At 43.7% G+C, this 24,613-nt stretch overlaps 1 protein-coding gene across 11 annotated transcripts in view; it reads left to right on the forward strand.

Moving 5' to 3' along the window:
• GPM6B (glycoprotein M6B) overlaps positions 1–24,613 on the forward strand; it is a 108,119-nt gene that overhangs the window by 54,107 nt on the left and 29,399 nt on the right. For 2 of the 11 annotated variants that reach the window (XM_075176099.1, XM_075176084.1), the window contains exon 1: positions 20,961–21,366. The exons of 6 other annotated variants lie outside the window; for them this stretch is intronic. In XM_075176099.1, the coding sequence (XP_075032200.1) occupies positions 21,306–21,366 (61 nt within the window). In that variant the 5' untranslated portion in view covers positions 20,961–21,305. Of the gene's footprint in view, positions 1–10,645; positions 10,924–20,960; positions 21,367–24,613 lie in introns of those variants that run through there. 3 more of the 11 variants (XM_075176125.1, XM_075176065.1, XM_075176048.1) reach the window with 3 other exon arrangements.

Genomic DNA, 24,613 nt, shown 5'->3' on the forward strand with positions numbered 1-24,613 from the left:
ATTACTCAGCTCTGTGAGAGACTTGTATCTCTAGCAAAACAATTCAGTAAAGCTGACAGGGTTCACATGAAAGAGGGGCTCAATGCACTTTCAAGTAAGTTTATTTGCTCAGCTAAAAATAAGCATATGCAAACATTACAGGGTTCAAGAGGAAACCAGTGAACCAGCTAGCTTCTAAAGGAAAGATCTTCTTGCCCGTCTGTTTCCACAGAAAAGCACCTCTACCCATCACTGTATTTTGAAGGACCACTATTGTTGGGGATCTTTTTGTTCTGTAACTGGTGTCTAATCAAGAGCTACTAGGAGAAGTTAAAAATTCTTTTATAGGAATTCAGGAATAGTTCAGTTCCATCAAAGAAGAGTAATTGAATTGGATGCTATCTCTCAAATGCCTTTTCTTCTTTTTGCTGTTAAATCCTCACTCCCTTCTGTAAAATACCTGCGTTGCTCTTCTGAAAACTCCACACATTTCATGTGGAAGGTCTTCTCCCCCGCTAACTCCAGGCTACGCCTGTAGGTCAGGTCTTTCTCCTTATAAACTGGCAGTTTGCACCTCATCTGATCTTAGCAAATTCTCACAAACTATGAATTTGCTATGCTTTTCTGCTATATTGCAGACTTCCACATGATGCTATGAGGGACGAAGGAAAAGAGTGCGACTTAAAGTCCTCCTTCTGGTGTGGTTTGATGAGGAACCCCCAGTGAGGTTCTCATGTGCTCTCGTTACTTCTGAGTAGCAGCCCAGTCTGGGGCTGCGTATGTGCCTTATGCTGTTTAGTGCGGCTGTGTGAGAAAATGAAGCAGTGAGACAAAATTTGCACAAAATTTTACCTTCTTTTACCAAAAACATTTTGCATACTGACTTTTCTGAGTCTTCAGCCTTAGTTAATTCTCTTTCTGATTATTCTTTTAAAAATAAGCCAATTCCAACAATTCACCAAGTCCACTTTGGTATATAGAGGCATGAGGTATGTCCACATGTGAGATGATTACTTCCACGAGCTTTCGTTGAGTTTGGTGATTAGCTCTCTCAGCCTGGCTGCATAACTGAATTGCTGGCATCGTAATCCCTTGCTGGGCTGTGATGGTGCCTTTGGAGAATATCTTAGGTATTGCATGCTGGAGGGAGAGAGCTTGTAGTGAGACAGCTTGCTCACCACAGAAAGTGAGAAGAAACCCACTGGGAAGTTCGGGTGTGTTTACGCTGCTACACCTGCCTTTGCAATAAACAGAAATTTATCCGGTCACAGGCAAAGGAATTAACTCTTCCTCATCAGATGAGACAATTCACGAAGAAGGGAAGTTTCTACAGCACGAGAGCATTCCTGCCAGAGGACAGATTTTTGTATCGGATGCGTTGAACAGGCTGAAATTATATCTAATTAATGGCTATATAAGCTGGCCTTGTGCTAGAAGGCCATATGTTCACTTGTGTAGACACGGTGAAGACAGGCAAACAGCATCTGCACTGGTTACGGATCTGCCTCAGAGCTGCTTACTCACTGCGAAGCACTTGATGAGGAAGGCAGCCCCGGTGCCAACCACCTGAAGTAGCACTGATGATACATGAGCAGATATAGCAATATATGAATATTCATGGACCGTTGCTGCCTGCAGCGTTTTGTCACTATGGGATGGGGTCCTCAGCGTCTTGACTGGTTGGATCCCCCTCATCTGTAGAAGGGCTGGATCGTCGTATAAATGCTCGGATACTCAGAGCAGCCTGTGTACGCAGCGCTGGCATGACAGATAGAGTACAAGCAAGTGCTTCTCTTCAAAGAGAGAAGGGAAGCAGGTATGAGTGGGAGGGGCTCACCTATGTGGAGTTACAGCTGGGAGCTTTTCTCCAGCCCATGGTAGCAAAGTGTCTTTCATCACCAGGTCCACAAATCCTGAAGATGTGTGCCAAAGCTAGCAGGAACGTGTCCGTGCATGTACCTCTTTTAAGTATAATTCTCTCCAAGGAGGGAAGGGAAGGTGTGCTTTAAAGGTGGGCAAATAGTAGCTCGGTATAAAATCCTGTCTGGAAATCTCTCTCAGCCTTTGAGAAAGTACTGTGAGTGCTTTTTGGTTGTTTTTCTTTTCTGTGTCAGGACTTTGATATCAACAATAGTTCAAGGAGTGAATAGGAGACTTTGGGAAGGACCAGAGCAAAGAAAATAGTTTTGCTGTGATCCATTTCAGTAAGATGGATGGTGAGCATTTACCTTTCACCAGAGTTGCGTTGTTTCAGTGGGGAGATGAAGCCTTGGATTGCGTAGGCAGAGTCTGGAAAACTCTTATTGAGCTAGAGGCAAAAAGGCACTTCTTTGTCCTTGAGGTGTTTTGTATTTGTCCTCTGGGATGAAGGTTAGGTCAAATGGGCTAATTTTGGAAAGCTGAGAATTCCTGGCAATTTTTTTCCTCTGGCATTTTTGCCATTTCAGACAGCTCTGTCTTTCTAATACCATTTTTGCTCTGACTCTTACTCTGCTAGAGACCAGCTCCTGGGTGGATGGCTTCCAGCGCTCCTTCTGCATGTGAGGAGAAATGTTAGCCAAGGAAGTAAGCAGAGAAGGAGTGTTCGTGGCCACACATATCCTCACTGTCTCCAAATAGGAGCACTTAAATCCTCCAAAAGTGAGGATTTGCATTAGAAGATGGGAAGGTTTGTAGTGATCTGGAACCACTTTTATATCTGCCTGTACAACGTCAATGGGCGAGTGGGCTTTTTTGATCAATTGCAGAAGAAATTGGAGAGATTTTAGTTGTCTCAGTATCTCTGTGGGTTTAGTCCTTAAATATCCTTTTGTGTGCCATTCTGCTGAAACGTGTTTGTTAATCACTCCAGAGTACTTTAGCTTCTTTCAATATATTGAATTCCACTTGGGTCTTTTAAAAGTGTTTGCGCAGCATATGCCTTTCTTAGGAGTATGGGAAATATCCACAATCTGAAACAAAAGTACAGTGTTCTGAACTCGGCAACCATGTTGTTATCCTGTAAATTAGTACGTTCGGTGCCGTTACGTAAGTTTATCTTGTGTCGGAATACTAAAAGCTGAGTATGCTAAAAGACTGATAAGCCTGACACGAAGGGTTACGTTATTCAAATTCTGCTGCCTTAAAATAACACCTGTTGCTTTGCCGACTGGTGCTGGTAGGGTAGTCTGTCTTGAGGACTGGTATAAAGTGTGAAGGGAAAAAAAAAAAAAGGCATTTTTTTCAGGCAGTTCAGATCCGAGCTGTAGCAGCCTTGAATTTAGTATTGTCTCTAAGCCACTCTTATACAAAAGGACTACGAGAAAGCACAGCTGTTCTGTATTTCTGGATATTAAAAATGGACAAAGTGACTTTTCAGTAATACTGCCATAGCCTCAAGAACCGAATGCAAAAAACAAGTGCTCCTTCTGTTGGCAGGTGGGAAGTTCAATCCCTTAAAATGCAAAATAAAAAATAATAAAGTAGATGGTTGTGCAGATTCTGAGGGTAGCCTGCAACAAGGACGAAGGGACAAGCACCCCACAGCTGCCGGCGAAAATCACTGCTGGCAGTGTGTGCGCATAAACTAACAGCGCGCTTCCAGCAGCCCTGAAATAAATGGCAGGGGGGAGAGGGGAAGTTCATCCCTGATACCACGGTTCCGCACAATGATCCCCTTTCTGGGTGCCGGGGTCACAGCTGCTGTCTGGAGATTACGTACAGAAGCACTCTTCTTCTCGGGAGAGTGAGGTTTCCTGGAGGATTAAGCACAGGCTGAAAGCAGGAGGAGTTATTCGGAAGGGAGACAAAGAAAGCCAGCCCACGGCCGTGACAGGCGACAGGGGAGGAAGACCATGAGTGAGAAGACAACTGCCGGTAGTTGCTGCTTGGATGGGAGAGGCTCCAGTTCGGGTTCCTGAAGTGGTCCAGTTGCGGGGTGAAACCCACCGTGGATTTGGCACGACCCTGCCTGCTTTCAGGACTCGAAGTGCTGCTTTCCCACTCGCGTGAGAGGTGGATGGAGTCTGACAGAGCTCTGCCACCTCCTGCGTCTGAATTGAAGTCGTTTCTTTGCTCACCATCTCAAGTCTCCTTTAGTCATTCAGAAATGGTGATCACTGTGGTAACCGCAATCCCCATGTAAAGGTGCATTTGCATCCCCATCTGCTCAGAAAGCTACGCTTTTTGCATTTTCTGCTGTCACAAACATGGTGTCACCATGCCTTCTGAGCCTGCTGCTTTGGTGCTTCCTTCTTCCCTCTTCCTTCTCAGCTTTTTTTTCTTTTTTTTTCCTCTTTTCTCTCTTATCCTGCTATTTCACCTCTTGGGTGCACACATTCCTGGGAAAGTACCCAGAAAAATCCTTCTACCCACGTATCACGTGCCAGCACCTCTGTTTTATGTAGGAAGGTCTTCTATATTTGAAGCCAGGGCCATCTGCCTCGTTCCTAAAAAAAACCAGGTTTCTCGCAGTTTTCTGCAAGGGCAGTGGCCGCAGTTCTTCTGTATAACTTTAAAAGGAAAATGCAACCCATCCTATAGTAATAATACTTGAAAATTCTCTCCTATTTTTCAGTTACTTCTGAAGTTGAGACTCAGTTCACTTACCGGATCAAATTTCCCACAGATCCCATATTCTTTTTGGTGGCTTCAGAATCCACTAGTGCTTTTTATAATCTGAAACAAACGGGTACTGCACATAATGTAGGAAAGGAGAGGTGGAGGCAGAGGAGGCTGACAATGCATGCATTCAAACGATGTGAAAATGCCAGTGGGAAAAATATGACTGTGTCGGCAGAGCTTGTCAGAGGGGGTTTAACGCACATCATGTATTAGCAAATCATAGCTATTTTGAAGGCAAAAGAATGACACTTCTTAAAAGGAGCAGAATTCCAGAAAGATACTAACCAGTAAGTATCGGGTACCAGTGTTTAAATGTAATGTCATGGTTGCTAGTTATTGTCCCTGCTTCATGGATGTGGCCTAAGTGCAACATGAGTCTTAACCATCTCACTTTTAAAACTGTATTTCCGTATGCCTCTGGCTCCATAAAATCCTCTCTAAAAAGGAACATTGTCAAATAAACTGGTAAGATATAAAATACGCTGTTGCAGCTGAAAATAGTTCATGCTTTTGATGTTGCATTTAGGCACAGACATAAATAAATGGTAAATGATAAAAAGCTATTGAGAAGAGAAACTTGGTGTAAGGTAGAAAGGTAACCTGTGCTGCTCACTTCAGTCCCTGGTTGATACTTTTGTTAGAGCAAAATGCTGAAGAGTGCTCCCTTGCCAAGGAGGAACTGAAGCAACTTCGGTATTTTTTTGAATCACAGGTCCTTAATGCGAAGAGTACTGGTGACTTCCCACATCTGGTGAACTGCATTAGAATCTATTTAGCATGAAGAGTTTAGGAAGCTTTTATAAAGTTTCAAAAATAATACGTGAAAGAAAGAAAGAGCTTAGCTAAAAATTCAGAGAAGTATTACTGAAATGTTCCTTGGGCATAACTTCGAAGTAGCTTTCCTGCTCCTGAAAGATGTAGCACACATGAATGGTAACCTATTTTATTTGTTAACGTTTTCTGTTCAGATAATTTGGTATGTTTAAAGATATCTGTTGTATCTAATTGACCCCTGTAGTTTAGAGTCCATCTAGAAATCTAGGCACATACTGTGAAAGATCAATAAAGTGATTTTAGTGTTTGTGAAAGTAATTTTTCCTGGCCTAGTTTATGCATTAAAAAGGATAATACACCTGTCCTACATTTATGAAGTGTCTCGGCAAACACAAAAGGACAGCCTATTCAGTTTATGTATGTACTTTGTTTTTCAACACTGTGTTGTAATGGCATGTTTCCAAGCAAAAACATACTTTCTTCTCTAATCTCATTCACTTACATGCACATCAACTATTTCGTATAGTGAAGAAAGGTTAAATTCAGGCTGAAATGTGGTCCAAAGGAGAGATGGAAGCAGAAACTCTTTCTATAATGCTTACTGTAGAGGAATAGAAATTCTTTCCCCATATCTCTAAATTTAGGGTTCACACCAGCACTGAGAAGCAAAGGCTTTTCGAAAAGAAAATAACCAGTTGTGTAGTAGAAATTACAAATATTTTAAGATGGAAATAGCTGCTTTTATGCCTTCTCTCTCTGTTGCAGTTCTGACTATCTGCTCAGCTTTAGGGGTGCAATTTATTTTTTTCCGTGGGATTGCAGAGGGCTTATTTGCACAGCATATTCATAACAGTGCTTCAACTCGTAGGGGTGGGAAGTGGGACCCTGTATGTATTGTTAGTAGGTATTTTGTGTCCTGAGGAAAAATCTCAGACAATAGTTATCAGGATGGACCAGCATGTCTAACACTACATCAGACGATTCAAAACTGTGGGAAAATTACATTTGACTTCTGTAGGGCATCTCACATATCTGGTTGCTACATCTTGGATTAATTGGGGTTTTTTTGTATTAAGCTCTAAACTCTTTCTCTCTGAAATATTTAGAAGAGAGATTAAATTTTGCCAACATCCATGGTGATGTTATATTGCAGGTATAGCATAGGTAGAAAGGAAAGAGGAGTATGACTTTTGGGGAGAGAAGGGTTTGTATGTTTTTAAGCATGCAGGCACTTAAGTGCTTCTGGGGTTGTTACACTTCAGAGGTACATCTCTATGAGGAAGGCCCTCTGTAGCAGGACACAGGGTATTTCTCCCCAGTTTGGGATCGGCTCGTGCAGCACGCCTGGGACCACGAAGGGTCCTTGTGGAAAACTTCAGTGCTGTGAATGACGGCCTCCATCCAGGCAACACGCTCCAACTAGGATGGAGTAGGATGCATAGGATGAAATGTGGGGAAGCACTTCCTTCTCTTCTCACCTTGCTCTGTGCGCACTTGCATAGCTCTCCCAATCTTGGTCACGATGTGGCCGATGGCCCAGCTCCACTATTTGGTGTTCCCAGCTCTCCAGCCTTGACTTGAAGGGAGTCTTCTGTTTTATGGGGCCCTGTTCCTCCGTCCCAGGGCAGCCTTGAGATCCCAGGATGCTTTTTTCTTTAACATCTGTGTGTGTGTCTGAACGAGTGCTGGGGCTCTCGCTTGTAGAGCAGAAATTTTAGACTAGCAAATTTCTACAATATCCTGAGAAAAGCAAAAAATCACCTCTGCCTTAACTTGATACCTTCAGCCAGATTCCCCAAGTCAGGGCAGTGTTTAGAAAGTAGTAAAAATAGTAATGATCCAGGAAGTCAATTTTGTTAGACTGAGTTAAAAGGAGACGTGAGGGACTTGTCCCACTTCGTAGCAAATCAATCTCTGTGTAAGTGCCAGTAGTTTGGGGGTTTGTTTTTTCATGAGATTAATATAGAAGGCCAGAAACTATTTCTGCCCGCAGGAGAAGGCATAGTATGTCCTGAACGTTTTCTGTGGCTTTCTCTTCTCACTGAAAGCTGAAGCGTGAAGCATATTCTGAGGTACTTCTATGTTGTTCACTTGCACAGAAGAAAATAGCAGTAGGTGGGATACTGCAAAAGTTAATAGCACTTACTCAGTGTGGAGGTGAGAAGATAGTTTTGTTTCAGCAAAATAGTGGCTCATGATGCCAAAATGAATGTGACGAGGATGGGTTATTTTAGCTTAGATACCATACATTCCTGTTGAGGTCTAAGAAAAAGCAAGTGAACCTTTGGTAGGAGTACTGTCAGGCTTCAATATCCTATAGTGATCCGAGTTGTAAAAGCCTATCTCATCGCATGGGAATACAGAGCGTTCTTTCTGGGGCTTTTTGAAAGGAAGAGTGGTGCCGTTGTTGGTGGGGTGCTGTCCTGTGCCAGAAGGCCACAGCGGATGGCGGCATGTGCTGTGTATTCATCGTTGGTCTGAATCCAGTGAATCTGAAGAATAACTGGAATTTGAGAATATTTCCTTGGTTGGTAAAGTACTGTGGTCAGGTCCCTTTGGGGCATTGGCAACGTGAAAGGCACTGCTTTACCCTGCTCTGACTTCTTTCACTTCCTTTCTTCTCTGCACCCCAACCATCCTGAAGAGAAATTCCACAGGTGAGACTTAATATCTCCTGATCAGTGGAGGGCTTTTTGTCTCAGCCTTCTCTTTTCTTGATCTAAATTCAAAGTTATGACACTATTTTACCTAAAGTTTCTGTTGATAGATCCTATCCCCAAAAAGCCTAAAATCTCATTGCTGAGTTTACTGGACCTTTTTCGTGGGCATTTCTCTTACCGCCTTTTTGTGACCTATAAGAACTGCAGGTGGTGCAAGTATATCCATTTGTAAATGGAGCTGAAATCTGTTTTATTTATTTTCTGTGCCAAGCTGTTGTGGCAGCTGATGGAACAACACTTCCAAAGGACTCATCTCAGAAGGAGTGCTTACAAAGTGAAGTTCTGGTCATCCTAGTGTGAGTGAGAAAGCTGATCTCCATTTTGGCCTTTAATTCCTCTGTCTCCTGCCTAGACTGCTTTATTACTCTCATCCATCTGTCAGTGACTGAGTGGAGGCCTCTGAAAGGCATCATCGTGAGTCCTTCCTCCTTTTGCTTTGACGTGAGCCCTTTCCGTGGTGACATGTGAAGACCTTGTCCACTATTTTGGTACCAAGTTGTGAAGTGACTCAGAGCATGGGAAAACGCGTGTCCAGCCTTTAAAGGCAATTTACAGGTGGTGGTAGAAAAATACTGTCAAACAATGCGTAGTACTCCCCAGCCAGATTTCTTTAGCCCCCTTCGGTCAGAAAATCGCCAGCCAGTCACGTGTGGCCCCAAGTGCAGCAAACACATCGTTAAAGCGAACGTGTGACTATTAGAGATGATGAAAGAGCTTTCCTGGGGGGAAAGCTGGCTCATTACTGGCTGAGCTAGTGCATCAGAGGGGAGTGCGAGTCATTAGGGGACGGACCCTCGGGCTGTAGGCGCTTGACCCTGCAGAGGAGGTTTTGGCGAGAAGGGTGTGAGAACATGTGCCGGAGGGAGGGCTATGTCTCCTGTTAGACCTCAGTCACTGCTGCGCAGTTGCCGTATGGACGCCATACCGCATCAGCGCCAGGAACTCTTTGGCTCTGGTGGACATAAGTAGGTGAAAGGCCTCTCCTGCCAGGTAATGCAGATTTACAAAAACCTGTAGGTTGGCACCCTATGGGAGGGAGCACGGCGCTGTGTGGGCCACTTGGCACGTGGCAGTGTAAAAGTGGATGGTTGAGAGCAAAGTGCTTGTGCGCAGCGGAGACTGGTGAGTATTTTGAGCATTGCTGCTAAAGAAATCAAGGAGTGGAGATGGATCCTGATCCTCAGGAAAATTTCCTGAAATAGAACAGGAGAAGAGTCTGAACAAAGCAGACATTTCTCCTACAAGACTCCTTCTGCAGGCTGCATCCCAGGCGTTTTTTCTGAACAGTTTTTATATCCACCTCACTTGCAGGCTGCCTGCCTGGGATCTCATTGGCATTCTGCTTTTCTGCTGTAATCTCATGTTGTTAAGGAGCGTGATTTTTGTTCTTAGCTGTGCCGCATATAGAAGATTACATAAATACCTTGGAAATCTTGGGAGGGGGAAGAAGAAGAAGAAGAAGAAGAAAAAAAACCCCCCAAACCACCAAATCCTTCCTCTGAGAAACGTTTTGACTGTGTAATCTTATGTCTTCCTCTCAGAGAAAATTCTCTTTAACACAGGAGGAAGGCAGATACGCCTCTTTACCAAGAAAGCCACAAACTGGCTTCCTAATGGTCCAGCTGTGCTCATGAGCAATTACAGACCAACACACTGAGCTGAGGTAGATTTGTTCTCCTGGCAGTTGTTGCCCAAAGGTGTTTTGATACGGGAGTGCCTTGCCCTCCTCCCCTCCCTGTGTTGAACTCCTGTCACTTCCATCTCCTTCCTCCTGCCCTCCTTTCCCTGGTAAATAGCTATTCACTTTCTAATTTGAAGCTGTTTCATAAAGGTTGTACTTCTGAGGTTTCAGCTCTCCTGTTCATAACCCTCAAGTTAAACCAAAGGATAATCCCGGGGTGGGGGTGGGGGGGCTGGTTTGTTTCTCCTTGCAGCACAGCGGTTTAGTTTCCCATTGAAAACAGGTATTTTCAGCAATGTGCCCCTGGTACAGGGGGCAAATTGAGCTGCGGGTACAGGACCCTTTATATTGGGTTGCTGTGAATGGATTTGAGTTCCAAAATCCTCGGTATTTGAGTTCCAAAATCCAGGGTCCATGCAAGTGCTGGGGGCAGCCAGACAAGCTCACCGGGGGGTGGCCCTCGAGCCTGCGGTTCAGTGGAAACACCGCACAGACACCCTGTTGCTCTTTGCCACATGGGGAGAGTGGCTTTTTATTTTCTTTTAAAGTCTGAAACGTATCAAGTAATATAATTTACTAAAAAGATTTTATCGGTCGTGCTTCCTTCTTTTCAGAAAGAGTGAAAATTTGTTAAATATGCTTGCAACTTGGGAGAGAGAGGGGGAATAAAACTTCAAACAGCGCTGCTAAAAACAGCCTGGGCTGCTTTTGTTTGGACTTTCAAAACGCAGCAGCTTAATGCCTCCATTGTACGCAGGGGGAAATATGCTAATTCGAAGCACATTTCCCATCAGAAGCCCTTTCAGCCCTGTCATCGTTGAGATATGAAGGATGATAAAAGCGGGGAGAAGGGGGAGGCCCGTATTATGGGAGCGCGGCTGCTGGTTATTGTGCACAGGGAGCGGGGCTGAATAGGGCTGACGAGCCCGGTCACCCGTGAAGCCCCGTGGCCTTGGGGCCGCGCGGGTTCCCATGGGCGCCGGCTGCCCCCCCGCCCTGCCGGGACCCCCCACCGCTGCTGCCGGGGGCAGGCAGCCTCGGGGGTGCTCCCGGCGTCGGCCACCCCGCTGCCGGCCAGGACAGGAGCGGAGGGGCTGCTGTCAGGATTTGCAAGCGCCAGCCACCATCACCCGCCCTGCAGCCCTGTAACCCAACGTTTCTTTCTGGGTATATAACCCAGTGTTTCTTTCTGGGTAATGCGGGCAGCTACTTTCTGTTCTCTTTAAGGGCAGTTTAAACTGAAATAACTGATTTTTCCTGACAAGGCCTCCATCGCTTCCTTTCCAAGTTGGTGATGCTTGCGGGGCGGTGGTGCTCGCTGGCTGCACGGTGCTGAGCTCCCTCAGTAAAGAGGCGCCTTCAGCTCAGGAGATGGGTGCTGCTGCAGTTGGGGTGGTTTTTTTCTTCACAGTTACGAAACAGAAGGGAGTCTGTGAAATGCTACTTAGTCTGTTACCACTCATTTATATGATTAAATTTTAGGTTGAAATAAATACATTCATCAGTGTTTGGTATGTATTAAAAATCTGTAAGCCCTATTCTTTAAATCCTGCATGATATGTATAAAAACCTAGGGTTTGTTTTTTTCCTTCTCTTCTCTTCTCTTTCTTAAAAGTCATGAAAAGCTCTTTAAATGGCGGGTTTTGTCTCAGGAGTTTGACCCTGTTGGTCTGGAGCTGGGGAGATGCTCAGTTTACCCAGGAGGACTACATTTTCTGTTTTCTTTTTAACAGGTGCTAGTGTTGTTTTACTGTAGAGAATTTGGGATTAAATGAACTCAAGGTTCTGTTAACGTTGCTGTGATATTTGCTTGGAAACGGTTTGAAATGGCAGTGAGAATTTAGTTGTAGTTGTTTGTTTGGCTCTATAAACCTGCAGTGTACTAATGGCAAATTAAACTAAGAAAATGGGCTTTTGATTGCATTTGCAATCTGGTGATGTTCTGTCTGCAATAGAAGTATGTGCTACACTTGAACACACAATTAGTTTAAATATTTCTGAGGACCATAGCTGGAATTAAGTGCTTAGAAATACTTTCAAAGTAGCGGTTCGTCTTCAGTTTCCTCCCTGTACTAATGAACTTGTGAACAGGCAAATTGGGCTGGTTGATTTTGACTGGGCAGGAGAAGCTGCGGTCTTTTTCTGCAACCTGCGGGCAAGTCTCTGATCTGCAATGAGAGGAGCTCTATCCTATCACCTCCAGGGTGGTGAGCACACACTTGACGTAATACAGTTTTTTGATGCACAGACACAGTTTCTCCTGCGAACCAAAGAACCTTAGCCAGAGGCTTTGATGTTATTTCTTCCTTGTGTTTTTCTCCAATGTTTTAATTATATTTTTTTTCAATATATCCATCCCTTCTCCCTTTCCCTGGTTCCTTAGCTCCTTTCTTTTCCTCTCCAAAAGATGCAGAAAGGTGGAGCAGATGATGGTACTTCAGGAATTGGTGGTGGTGATAGATACACAAGGTGTGTCTGTAGTACTACTGAGAGAAAAAAAGCCCAGTGCCATTTTGAATACAAACGCAAGGGTCTCCACAGCAAACACATAATGATAATGCTTAGGACTTAACACTTGGAAAGCTCTGAGTGCGAGAGAGAGATGGTTAGAAATAGGCTGAAACCCAGAAAGCAGAAATAAAATGGGATGGGAATGATACAAGGAACATGAAGAAAAGTAGATGCTGAATGAATTTCTCTGACTCATGACAAAGCGCAGAAATGATGCTTTTCAGCCGTTTAAAACAAGTGAATGTCACGTTTGGAAAGAAACAGAGAAATGGGGATGTAACTAGGCAGTGTGAGGGTGGGATCGCTCAAAAGAGAGTCTGGGTGGTTTTCAGGCAGCGGGATGGGAGGCCAATTTGGAGGCTGGGATCCCGCTCCGGCTCCTTTTGGAGAAGCCGCTCCTTCTGCATTGTCTGCAGCGGGGGCCTGGCTGCTGTGCAAGCCCTCCTTTGTGCCGAGCCTCAAAACCTGCCGGGCTGCAGAATGGCTCTTCCCGCGAAACGACCAAGAAGCTCCAAGCTCGAGACACTTAAAAAATTAGGCGAGACAAAGCATTGGAAATGTATACTCTAGGGAATAATCCTGCCCTGGCAAGGGATTTTACTTGACAGCCTATCTGGGAATCCAGGCTGAAAGCTGCTACTTTGTCCTTAACTCACCCTATAGCGCTTTTGTCTCGGAGCTCGCTTTGTATGCCGGATCACCCACTGCTGAGGTTTGGCAAAAATCGAGGCGTGACATGATCCAGACGGAGCTCCAGCCGTGCTCGTTGTTGGCAGGTTAAGTCATTCCCTGTTTATAAGGTAGAGGGTGGGTTTTTTTTTTTAATTGCACTGAACTCCCTGAGTGCACACTTAACTTTTTATGGGCGCAAGTGAAAGACCTGTTAAACACTTCAGCGGCCGTTGTTTGTTGTCCAGCGGTGGCGTTCTCAAAGCCATTGTAAAGCACAGAAAGAACCGCTACTTTATACATGACTGGGATCCCAATTGATGCAGCTAGAAAGAGGGGATTGGACAAGCTAGGCCGGTCGAAGTTGCCTGGCACATATTTAGTCGATGAGTTAATTGGACACCCGCAAAATGGAACTTGTTAATGTCCTGCCGCTTTCCTAATGAGGATATCTGCTCTTGCAAAGAATGCAGTGATTAATTGGGGACCCTTTCGTTAGTGCCTTAACTGAGGATTTCATGACCAGTGTCTTGTGTGTGAACAGAAACTATATTTGCAATTCAACAGGCTGCCCAGGGCTGCATGACAGAACCGGTCCAGGATCTTTCCCAAAGTATAGTTTAATTACACTGGAATGGGAATTTTCAGTATCGGGGAAACAGCTACAGTAACAGTGACTTACAAGGAGCTGAAACTTTAAACAATGAATTTCAGTACCTTGTCCCCATCATTATTTTGATGCTTTCTTTTATGTCAACATTTTGACTGCCGAATTAAGAGGGCTTTTCAAAACATTGACACACAGCTGCCCAATAATCCATGAGTGGGTCTTGGAGCAACATACGGTTGAGCCTGGTGTTGGTGGGGCCAGCCTTCCAACCCGGGATGCTGCGGTGAGCAGATAATGGTGCCTAAGAAATGATGCTCTCACCGTATGGTTTAGCTCTGCCGCAAACTCCGGTCTGACACTGGGTAACTTGGTTCTCAGCCCTGAAATCTTGAGCTGGAGGAGGCTGTAGCAGTGGGATGGTGCTTAGTTGTGCATCCACTATCAAACATAATACCTATTGCATTACTCTATAAATTAGTTTGCATTCCTCATTGTGGTTCCAATGATGCTGATAAGGTTTTCTGCTCAATAAAAATATATATATAATCATATGCATATGTTTTCTTCATGCACATACATATACATACACATACGTGTTTTCTGCATATGTGTACACACACATACACACATATCTGTATCTATGATTTATGCATGGAATCCCTCATGAAATTCAGAAGGTGTCTTCATCCCTGTCTCTCCCCATGCCCCTCCAGTGTGGGGTGCTTTTTTATAATGAGTGCCCCTTGTTTCTTTTGGGGGATCTGTAGGGTTTTGTACTTCTTTATATTTCCTTGCTTTTTTCCACGCTTTGTGAAAAGACTGGACTGAGGCCAAGACTGAAGAACAAAACGAGCACTGAATAGATGAGAGATTGTAGGTGGGATGCTGAAGTCTATGCGAAGAGTGGGAGGGCAATTTTGAAAATCAGAACTGGATGTAAAGTTAACAGAGGATTGTCTGATTAAATCTGATTCTGTGGAGCAGAAGAGTAAGTTTGTGTCAAGGCTGAACTCAGTGAAGTTTAGATTTATTTATAGATAGATAAAGAAAAAAAAAACCAGGTAGCCTCCCAATACCGATCCTGTCTCAACTCTCGCGCGTTTTGAGACTAAGCAGCTGTGTTAGCTGGCGTGTATTATAATGGTACCTTTGCTGCCTTCTAAAACTCTGGCAGAAATAGCTCTTCTACAAGTACAAGAGGCACTTATGTAGAAGTGCTAGTAAGAGTGACATAAATATCTAGAATGCTATTTCAGTATGTCCAAGTATTTAGGAACTCTTGTTAGTCTTCGGAGATGGCAGTACGCTTTGGCAAGACTATTGGAGGGGAGGTTCATAGCAAAAGCTAAGTAGGTTGAATTGTCTTTAAGGCGCAGAATTAAGGGAATGAAGACAAAGGACCTGAGCATATCTGTTTCCCACTGCACCGCAGCGTTCCTGCTGCTGCCGAATGCTGACTCGAGGCAGAGGGATGGAGAGACAAGCATGACAGCTGTGGTGAAGGTTCTCTGTTGTGAAGGTGACAGAGGGAGCAAAAAAAGGTGGTTATGTGTGCTAAAATCAAGAACCTAGCCCTTAAAATGATGGAGGAGCATTTGAAGCACTGTTGAAGGACTTCATATATTAGTTATGTATGTGAGGATGTTACCACTGCTGATCAGAAAATATATATAAGACTGGGTAACTCAAAGCCTTCTTTTGCTGCCTAATTTTAAATTTAAAGCATTTGAAACTCGCCATACATTACACTTGTAGGAAACCGTACATATTGCCATAAAATTATTGAGCTGGAGTAGAAGCTGAAGATGACCATTGGGGCTGGTGCTCTGAATGTTGCTGAATGAAAGCTACTTTGGGGGGAGATGCTGGGGTGTCTTTGCTTTTGTTTTTCTCGTAGTCTTTGTCATCCTAAGGTGGTCTCTGCTGAGCCCTGTGATGTGTAAGTGCAAGGATGTGACTGCACTTGTTTTCAATAGTCGAGGGATGCGAGTTGGCTATGAGGTGACATCTGCCCAACATGTCACACAGTTTGAACTTCTGTTACAGCAAGCATGTTCTGCCAGAGAGTCTCTTGCCTCTTCAGAACATCCACTGCTTTTCTGTCTACTGTTTTTAAAAGTCCCATAGGAGAGGAGATTTCATTGCTTCCTTTAGAGGTTGGTTTGATGTCAGGAAGTTTGCCTGAAATTTAGTCAGAATTTTCCCTTTCAACTGCATCCTCTTTTTATTGTATTAAATCAGTTCTTCCCTTCTTGATATTTATTTATACCATGTGAATGTTTAGAGGCTTTTCCTACTTTCTCTTCATTTTTCATTTAGCTTTTCCTATATTTCCAAGCTCTTTCAGCTGTGGTATAAATGGGCTCCAGTTTGTCAGCATGTTTCTGTCAGGCTTGCCAAGAGCGTGGTGCTACTCCAGGCAGCCTCGCAGGAGAGGGGTGCAGAAGGTGATGTTGCTTCAGCTCAGTTTCAAATGTAACCTATTTTGTTTTCATTTTTATCGCTTTTCCTCAAAAGTCTTCAGCCTAGTTGAGATTCATGTGTTCTGTCTATCAGGGTTCTGAATTATTTTCCCCAGGGCTGTTCTTTAAATAATACCCACAGTTCTTACACCCAGGAAAAAACGTTATTAAAGCCATTAGTTAGGTTAAAGAAATAATATCTAGCATTTTTTTTAATTACTTCCGTGCTGTTGACTGCCTTTCATAAGCAGAAATGGACCTCCCAGCTGCTTAAGAACATCATCAACTTTGCTTTCATTTTGTCTTTGATTCTAGCTCTTCAGGCTTTTTTCTTTGGTAGCTTTCACGTCTCTGCCATTTGAGTCTTCTTTGAGACTAGGACTTGATGCGACTTAGCTACTGGAAAAGCTGTACAGAACCATCTATTCACTCTTTAAGGGATTTTTTTTTCCTCCCTTTACGTTCCAAATAAAGGTTAGCCATCCGTGTATGTTCTGGATTTAGGATGTTTATTGCCTTTGATTCTCACCGGTGGCTGTGACTGCAATCGACTAAAGCAGTGGTCCAGCTGGAAGCTAGCAGGCCGGCCAGAGAAGTGTATGAAACCCAGCAACTGAACGGCATCTACTTTGCCTGCCTGCTTGCCGCCAGGCATTTAGCTTGGCAGCGATTATTGCCATCTTCACGTGGCTTTAGTAAGGGGTCACAGGACTGGCGCCTTCGCACTGTTACGGGCTGCTCACCCTCCTGGACTTACCTGCATCAGTTAACGCAGTGATTTTCCTTGGTTGCAGAGATAACCACTATCCACGCTTAAGCCTTTAGTTTTGCCCTTTTTACAGAAATCCAGGATTGCGATCCCCAAGTGCAGCGCAGGCTTTGTTTTTTAGTAGTCTGTATTTTGTACTGAGGTAAAAGTGCAGGTTTTTTTCCACTGTTATTTGTTCATTAATTTGGATTTCATTTTCCTAGTAATTTAGTATGTCTGAAAGAACGGGCCCCAAATTTTTTTTCCAAGTACTTGCCAGGTATATGACCGCAGCACAACTAAAAGCTTGTTGTCATGCTTTGATTTTATCCACATGGGAAATTTGCCTGCTTTTGCATAAGCATTCAGATTGGGTTTTATACTCAAGTCTTAGGTAACTGGTCTGATGCTGATGTGAACACAAGCAATTACGTTGAGAGACACACCAAGTGGCTGCATGTGTTATTATGTTCTTTCTCTTGAATATTTTTGCATATTTCCGTTAAAAAAAAAAAGTATTCTACAAGTTGTCTTTAAAATTAGTTGTTTGGAATATATGTCAGTCTTGTTTGAGGGACAGTCTCTGAATTTTAACTTCTGAGTCTCGGATCTCATAGGCTAATCTCAAATTGCTCTTGAAGTATGTGAGAACAGTCTTTATTACAGCTCTGTGAAGCCTTTGTAGAAATGGCAAGTGTGTATTCATCTCCTGAAAGCTTGTGAAGAATTTGCTGTAGTTTATGATAGAGCTCCTCAGCCTTCAGGAATGTAAACTAGATTCAGCGACATTAAAGATAGATGTTCAAAAGGAATTGGCACATGAACAGAATTGGGCTTTTAATACCGTTTTTAACTTGCGCAATTGCGCTATTTTACTTCACTGAGCAAAATGATTAAATGTTTTTTTAAAAGCTAGATAAAATAGATTAAAACCTCTTTTTTAAAAACTATTTTGCAGTGAAATGTCACTTGGTCTGCAGTGCCTTCACATACTTTGCTCCGCTGCTATTCATCCTGAGGTTTGGCTGTAGGCTTAGAGCTGTGCTTTAGCAGCAGAAACCCTTACTGCTCAGCCCCTCTCCTCATTTTCATTTTTATTTTGGTCTGCAAATAAAATGCTGGACTGAACTCCTGAAATATAACTAGCTGCCTTCCCTGATTGCTGATTGTTTAAATCAGCCTGGTCTGCACAGCAGGTTTTTGCTGAATATCAGTCTTTAAAGAATTCTTTGTAATTTCTGCCTTTATGATTTTGTCTTTTGCCCTGTTGGCATAGACTTGATGTCTCCTGGTCTCATCACATATTATGAAAAGGATATATCGATTAAGGGAGGGAGCGTTGGATGAGACAACTTGCTGGCTGAGGTTAACGCTCGGAGTGCAAAATCAGCACCCATGTTAGCCCTGGAGGAAATAGCATATAGTTTGTTTTGTCTGCTGTGTTTATCAAACCTCTGTTTGAAGATTAAGAAATGACTTAAGATGTCAAGTGCTTAAAACTCATTATATATTACAGCAATCTGGAAAGTAGTAAGAAGGGAGGGGGGAGAACTTTACACTCCTGCATCACTTGCAGCTTTTAGAGGATGATTTAGTAGCTAGAATTAATGCTTTTGAATAGTTGGGATTGATGGCTTCTGAAGTCTTCAGTTCAAGCTCTTGTGAAGTTAACTCTGGTATTGTGCACTCTACTTCTTCATTGCTCATTTGGGGAAAGGGTTATCCTGGGAGAAAGTAGGGGAAATAGTCTCCCAGCCTGATAGTTCTGTGTTGGTAAAACATCTGCTCTGAAGTCCTCAGCCTGCTTAACAAAATGTGCTTGCCAGCAGGAAAGCAGGCAGCTTTGAAGGAGCAGGTCTCACTGATACAGAGTGGAGGGCTTCGTTAGTGGGTTTCCTCCAGGGACAGTCTGCAACCAAAGGTTCTGTCTAATGTATTTTCTGTTTAAAGAAAGGAATTTCCAGATGACATTTGTATTTTCTGTATATTTATACTGATAAGTGCATTAATATTATACCACTTGAATTACTTTTTGAACAGGCCTTTTGTAACTTGGGGTAGTCAGAAGAGAGGTTTCAACCTTTTAAACTTTTAGACCTTCCAAAGTAAGCAAAGATCATTAAGAAACGGAGATCTAGACTGTGACAGCAGTGACCAGAAGTACCGACTGAACAATGAGAAGTTCCAAGAAGGGAGTGTGAATGTCAGAGGCAATCAACTGTTTTGACCAATGACTAAAATTTGTGTGACTTTCAGCGAGTAGGGTGTGTTTGCTATGGATTTTCAATCTTATTGATGTTAAATGGGGGAAAAAACACTCTTTGTAGAACATTTCCTTCGTATAATCATTATCCCAAATGTAAAGAAGTTGTCTTTCCTTTCTTGACTGCGGGATTTGAACTACTTTTAGTAATGGTTAAAAGAATACGGCAAACACATCACCTATGGTTTCACCTTTCAGCTGCTTCCTTGAGGGGGTGCATTTGCAGTACATGGTCTTGCTGGGCAGGGATTTTAATATGTGTATGGACTGCTATGTGGGCGGCATTAGAGAAGGAGATTGGAGAAATACGCCTTGCACCTGGGTTGAGGTCTCTGCTGGGGCTGCTGGTTTGATTACCTTCAGGAACCCAACCCATTGCCTCAGGTTGGTTCCTGAGGATACTTCATCTCCTCTACAAATTAACTTCATCCTGCTTATAAAAAGGTCTGCTGAGATAGGAGCTTCAACTGCAGACTTTTCCTGGACTCCAAGAAAGCTTTTTAGACAAATGCTTGACATCAAATTTTGATGCTGTGATATGAAACCTTAGGATGAGTCCCAGATCCCTTGGCAGCTGGGCTGAAGCATATGTCTGAGCAGTAATGCCCAAAGCAAAGTAACAACTGTGGTGTCCATGGTGAGAGAAGAGGATTTGTGCACTGATTTCTTGCAAGAGAAGGGAACTTTCTCTAAAGGTTGGGTTAGTTTTCTGTGCTTTTCACTAGGCAGCTATAGAAATAAAAATGCACAGCAAAATTGTGGGTGTAGTAACTTTAAGCAGAAGAGGCTGAATTGCAGCTACAAATCTTTGGACTGCTTCCCTCTTCCCACTCTCCTGGTTGAATCTGTTGTATGGAACACGCAGCGTGTAGGTTTTAACATCCCCAGCATTTGCTGAATCTGCTAGGCGGCTTTGCAGCCTGCAGAATCGGCTGCAGTGGCCGAAGCGAAGCCTGCCAGGCCGCAAAGGCCATTACTCCATGGTTGCTCCATCATCCTACACACAAAAAGGGGTGCCTTTGGGCACGTCTGCCCTGTGCAGTGTGGCACGCTGTGAGGCCATTGAGACAACCAAAGTGACAGGCAAGGTTAATTAGCCTGAGTACAGTACAGCCTTAAATATGTCAGTTATCTTGGGGTTCGGAAGGTGAATAATACCCCTCTGTGGTGTTGCCCAGTCTGTGGCTCCCCGGCACGGGGCTGCTCAGAGCGGGCTGGGGACACCTAAAGTCACCTCGCGCAGCGTAGACACGTCCTGGATTTGTTGCTCCCAGAGCCAGGTTAGTACAGCTTGGTAGATCGTGCTGCAGTCTGTCTCGGTTTAGGGGAGTGACCAAACAGCAACTCTGCACTCACTTTTAAGCATGGCTTTAGGTCTCTAATGGCAGACATCCTTTTAAAAACCCAAGCTGTGTTTTCTTAAACATTTTAGCCTTTAAAGTATTGCACGTGCATTTTAGGTCACTTGAGCTTGCTTCCTTTCTGCTTGCTTGGATTTTTTTGTGCTTTTTTTTCCATCATGCTTGCTAGTCAGAGAAAGAATTTAAATTTTCCATGTATATATATATGCCCACTTTTGCTTTTATGCTTCTCTCACACGGTTTATTGCCGTGGGTGAGCGGAACTTACTCGGCAAAGAAAGCAAACAGAGAGAACAGACCCACCGCCCCCTGCCCCTTGAAAGAGCAGGGGGCATGTGGAATAAATCAAAACGCGAAGCACAATAACGAAGTCCCATGGGAAAGGGAGCCTTGCGATTGTGTGCTGGCGTGCGCTCCCCTTAGAGACAGCGGCCGGGGGGCTCACCCCAACGGTGGCCGGGGGGCTCCTTTCTTTCTCGCTCGCATCTCCCCTCCCGATGTCGCGAATCCATTCACCGCCGAGAGAATAGATTGACATTCGACGGGAGCCTTGGGAGGCAGGGGGAAAGAGGGGGAGAGCGGAGGGCGAGAGGGGAAGGGGGCGCGAGCTGGTGATGCCGGTCCCCACAACGCAGCGAGCCGGGGCACGGTCGGGTGCGGGCTGGCTATTTTATAGCTGTGGACCACGGTGACGTATGGCTGAGCGCTCGCTGGCACAGCTCCTCGTGGACCAGTCAGCGGAGCGAAATTGAAGCTGACAAGACTTTTCTGGCGTTTTGGAAAGGACTGTAATCTACTGTAGGGGAGAACAGAGCCGCTCAATCACCGCCGCCGTAAATAGGAGACGGAAGGGAGTGAGAAAGGAGGCGAAGAGAAAAAGTGCTTGCTGGGGGGGGAGGGGGGGGCGGCATTTTTGGTGGATGGTATGAAGCCAGCCATGGAAACTGCAGCGGAGGAAAATGCAGAACAAAGCCAAGAGAAAAAAGGTACCCAGGGGTCTAACAATAGCCTGTTTAAATCTTTTCATTCAGGGGGCTTAAAGAGGTTTAGGCCAGTTTTGTCACTTTTTCGAATAGCTCTTAAACAATCATTACTGCATCTTCGGGCTTTCAGCCGTCCTTTCCTGCATGGCTTGACAACAAATTAATAGAGCAGCAATCTTTCTGCCTGCGTCTCTATTTGCTCTGAATCTGTCCTAGCCCTACCAGAAATGATGTTTGCAAAAGAAGTCTTGTTATTGCTGCGTCTCTGACGGATTTTGGTAAATTTGGTTCACAGAGGTAGCGTGTGCCTGTGTGTTTGCATGTCGTTTTCAGAGCCATAATCTGGTGTTTTCATCGAGACTAGCCATGTAGCAAGGCTTTGCAATGCAGTGTGGGAGACCTAGGTTATAATAACATACAACAGATTATACTATCACGCAACCTTTGTGTAGTTAGTTAGCTTGGTGCCAAATGCTACTCTTAAATTCATTTTCCTTTTCTATGGTGTCGTCTGGCAAATTTTGCTTATGTAGAGATCTGCCTGGGCTATGATAACGGGGAATAATGCAATGAGTTTCACAACATTAGGTTTCAGGATGTGTTAATCACCGAGAATTGCTGCTTAATGGAGAGAACAATTCCATGGTAGCGGTTCTGCGGTAGGGAGACGGCAGCACAGGAGGAGAGGTGCTTCATCCATCCCAGCCTTACAGGTGATTTATTTGGTCTGGAGTGCTGAACTTCAGAGGGTAAAGTCAACTAGCAAAGGACTGTTTTGTTTCTGCATCATATAATTTATGCCGAATAAATGTCCCTCTTCAGTGTAGCAGACTGCTGCACAAATCATAGCAGTATTTTTTTGCTGAATGATACAGCAGTAACAAAATATTAAAATTTCCATGAGTCCTTTTTACATGAGTCATAGTATACTTTTGAACCTGTTGTGTGTCAGTTAAAGCAATCTGAATATCTCATAGGCATATGCAGCTGATACACAACTCATACATTTCCCCAGGTAGAATTGTTTAATTTATTGTTAAACACTTCAGATGTGAACATAATGATAAATCCTGGTACTGTCCAGTACCAGATTTTGTTTTCATACTTTGAATCTGATTCCTTCTACACGCTTTGTATAATTCAAACCTAGCTTCAGTTTCAAGTAAATGAAATTTGTCAAGTGATTAGACATAGTACTACATAATCCCTTAGGGATTTCACAAAAGGAGATCCACTGATGGGAGATTGAACTCTGAAAGCCATTAGTGTATGTGGACAATAACCCACCTCACTGCAGATTTTGAGTAATTAATGTACAAAATGTCCTAAATACCTTGGCAATAAAACCATCTTGAACTCAAAGATCATTCTTCAAAAATTACAGCAATTTTTTCTTCTGATTGATTAGTTTCTTTTAAACTGATAGAACTCATGTACAATAAACACCAATGAAAGTTATCCATATGCATTAGCAGCTGTGCAAAACGAAATGTGTTGCTGAGTGTGTTTATGATGAGTTTATGGTTTCCCTTTTATTTTGGCAAGGATGAAAGCACAACATGTAGAATGGTAAATCTGTTACCAAGTCAAGGTGGTTGATCTGTTACTTCATAGGATGCAAGCCGGGGAACTTCCTATCTTAATTTTACCACCATTTCCTAGTTTTGCTGTGATAATTTTATGCTTTGGATCTGTTACATAGGTATGTGTATGTTACACTTGAAGGCTTTGTTCTTGCCAGTTCCCTAATTTCTGAAAGTAACACGTGGTCTCTCACATTATGCTCTTTATTTCTATTCACTTAAATTCCCAGTATGTTTCAAATCGAATTAAAGTGCAGAAACAGTCCTACTCCTAGTTTCAATAGCAAAATAAATAGCCCAGATCCCCCTGCAAAGTTACTGCCATGAAGCGGTGACGTAGGAGGCATATTCGGGTTTGGGGAACAGATTTTCTAAAGTGCTCAGACTGTCGAGCCCAGTCGGATGTTTAGATGGGCTCAGCAGGCATCAGGTACCTCTGAAATGGCAGGATTTTTCGAAAGGGTTCTTTCACCAGCAGCTTTCATGGAGAAACATGAGCTTTTTCTCTGTGTGAAGAACCTTCCTGGAAAATGCTGCTGCTTCGCTTTGGGGTGTAAAACGGAAGCTGACCCCTTCCAAAATATGTCCATTTACTGTCCAGACTGGATCTCCTGCCTGCTATGCCCTACGTGCTTGCCAGGCTTGCAATACTTGCTTCTTCCTCTAAGATCCCACCTGGACTTTGTGTAATGGCCGCCCTTTATGAGACGCCCTAATCCAGTGATTGCGAGACAGCCACCGCAGCCTGAAGCGCTTGAAGCACTATCACAAAGTCTTTTAACTCCTCCTTCCAGAAATGAACTGCGAAGTCCAAGGGCATAAACCAACGTCAGAGGGGGCTTGGAGGATGTTATTGCTAAGACTGAGCAAGAGAAGATCCTGAGCATTTCGCTTAGGGTATTCGGGTTCACAGACAGTATGCTTTGCACTGCCAAGTTCTGGGGAAAGTATCTGCATTTAACTATTAGCAAATTGTACTTTAAGCTAAAAGTTTTTCTCCCTTTACCAGAATTTTAAACTACAGGTTTCCGGGTTGTATTTTTTAATGCAAGGACCTCCTCAAGGATGTACTGTAATTGTACAGAATAAACACTTGGAGGAAGTTGGGTTAGGACTACATGCTGAATATATACAGGGCTCCCCGTACTCACGAGGAGGAGGCTGGAAAGCAATACTGCCTGAGCACTTGGGATGAGCAGCGAGATCTATTTACAGTTCGAGCACCTAATACGGTCAGATCTGAACGATGGTGTCGCGTAGGTACCGGTTTGTTTTTCCCATCCCTGTGGCAAATGTGGATGGCCAGCTATTTTGGATTGCAGCGTAGCTGAGACAATTTACACAAGCTAATGTGCTTTATGAATATTTACTGATTGATAAATGGAAATGATTCATCTCAGATTTTTAAAGTCTGCTAAACTGTATATGAATTCCAGTTTTATATTTTAATAATTATTTTCATGAATCCCCTGGCTGATTCAGGCAGTGATATTACCCAGCTGACGGATTCAGTGTTTTATCAGACATTTGTTTCTCTGCACCCAGATGAGTGGCTGCTGCCCCAGTTTTTTTAATTGGAAATGGAACAACACCCATGTTGATGGAGATAAGAAATAAGTCAGCTTTATACTGCGTATCATCAGCCCTTATCAGAGGAGAACACTATG

This window comes from Calonectris borealis, chromosome 1 (genome assembly GCF_964195595.1).
Source record: "Calonectris borealis chromosome 1, bCalBor7.hap1.2, whole genome shotgun sequence".
NCBI lineage: Eukaryota > Metazoa > Chordata > Aves > Procellariiformes > Procellariidae > Calonectris > Calonectris borealis.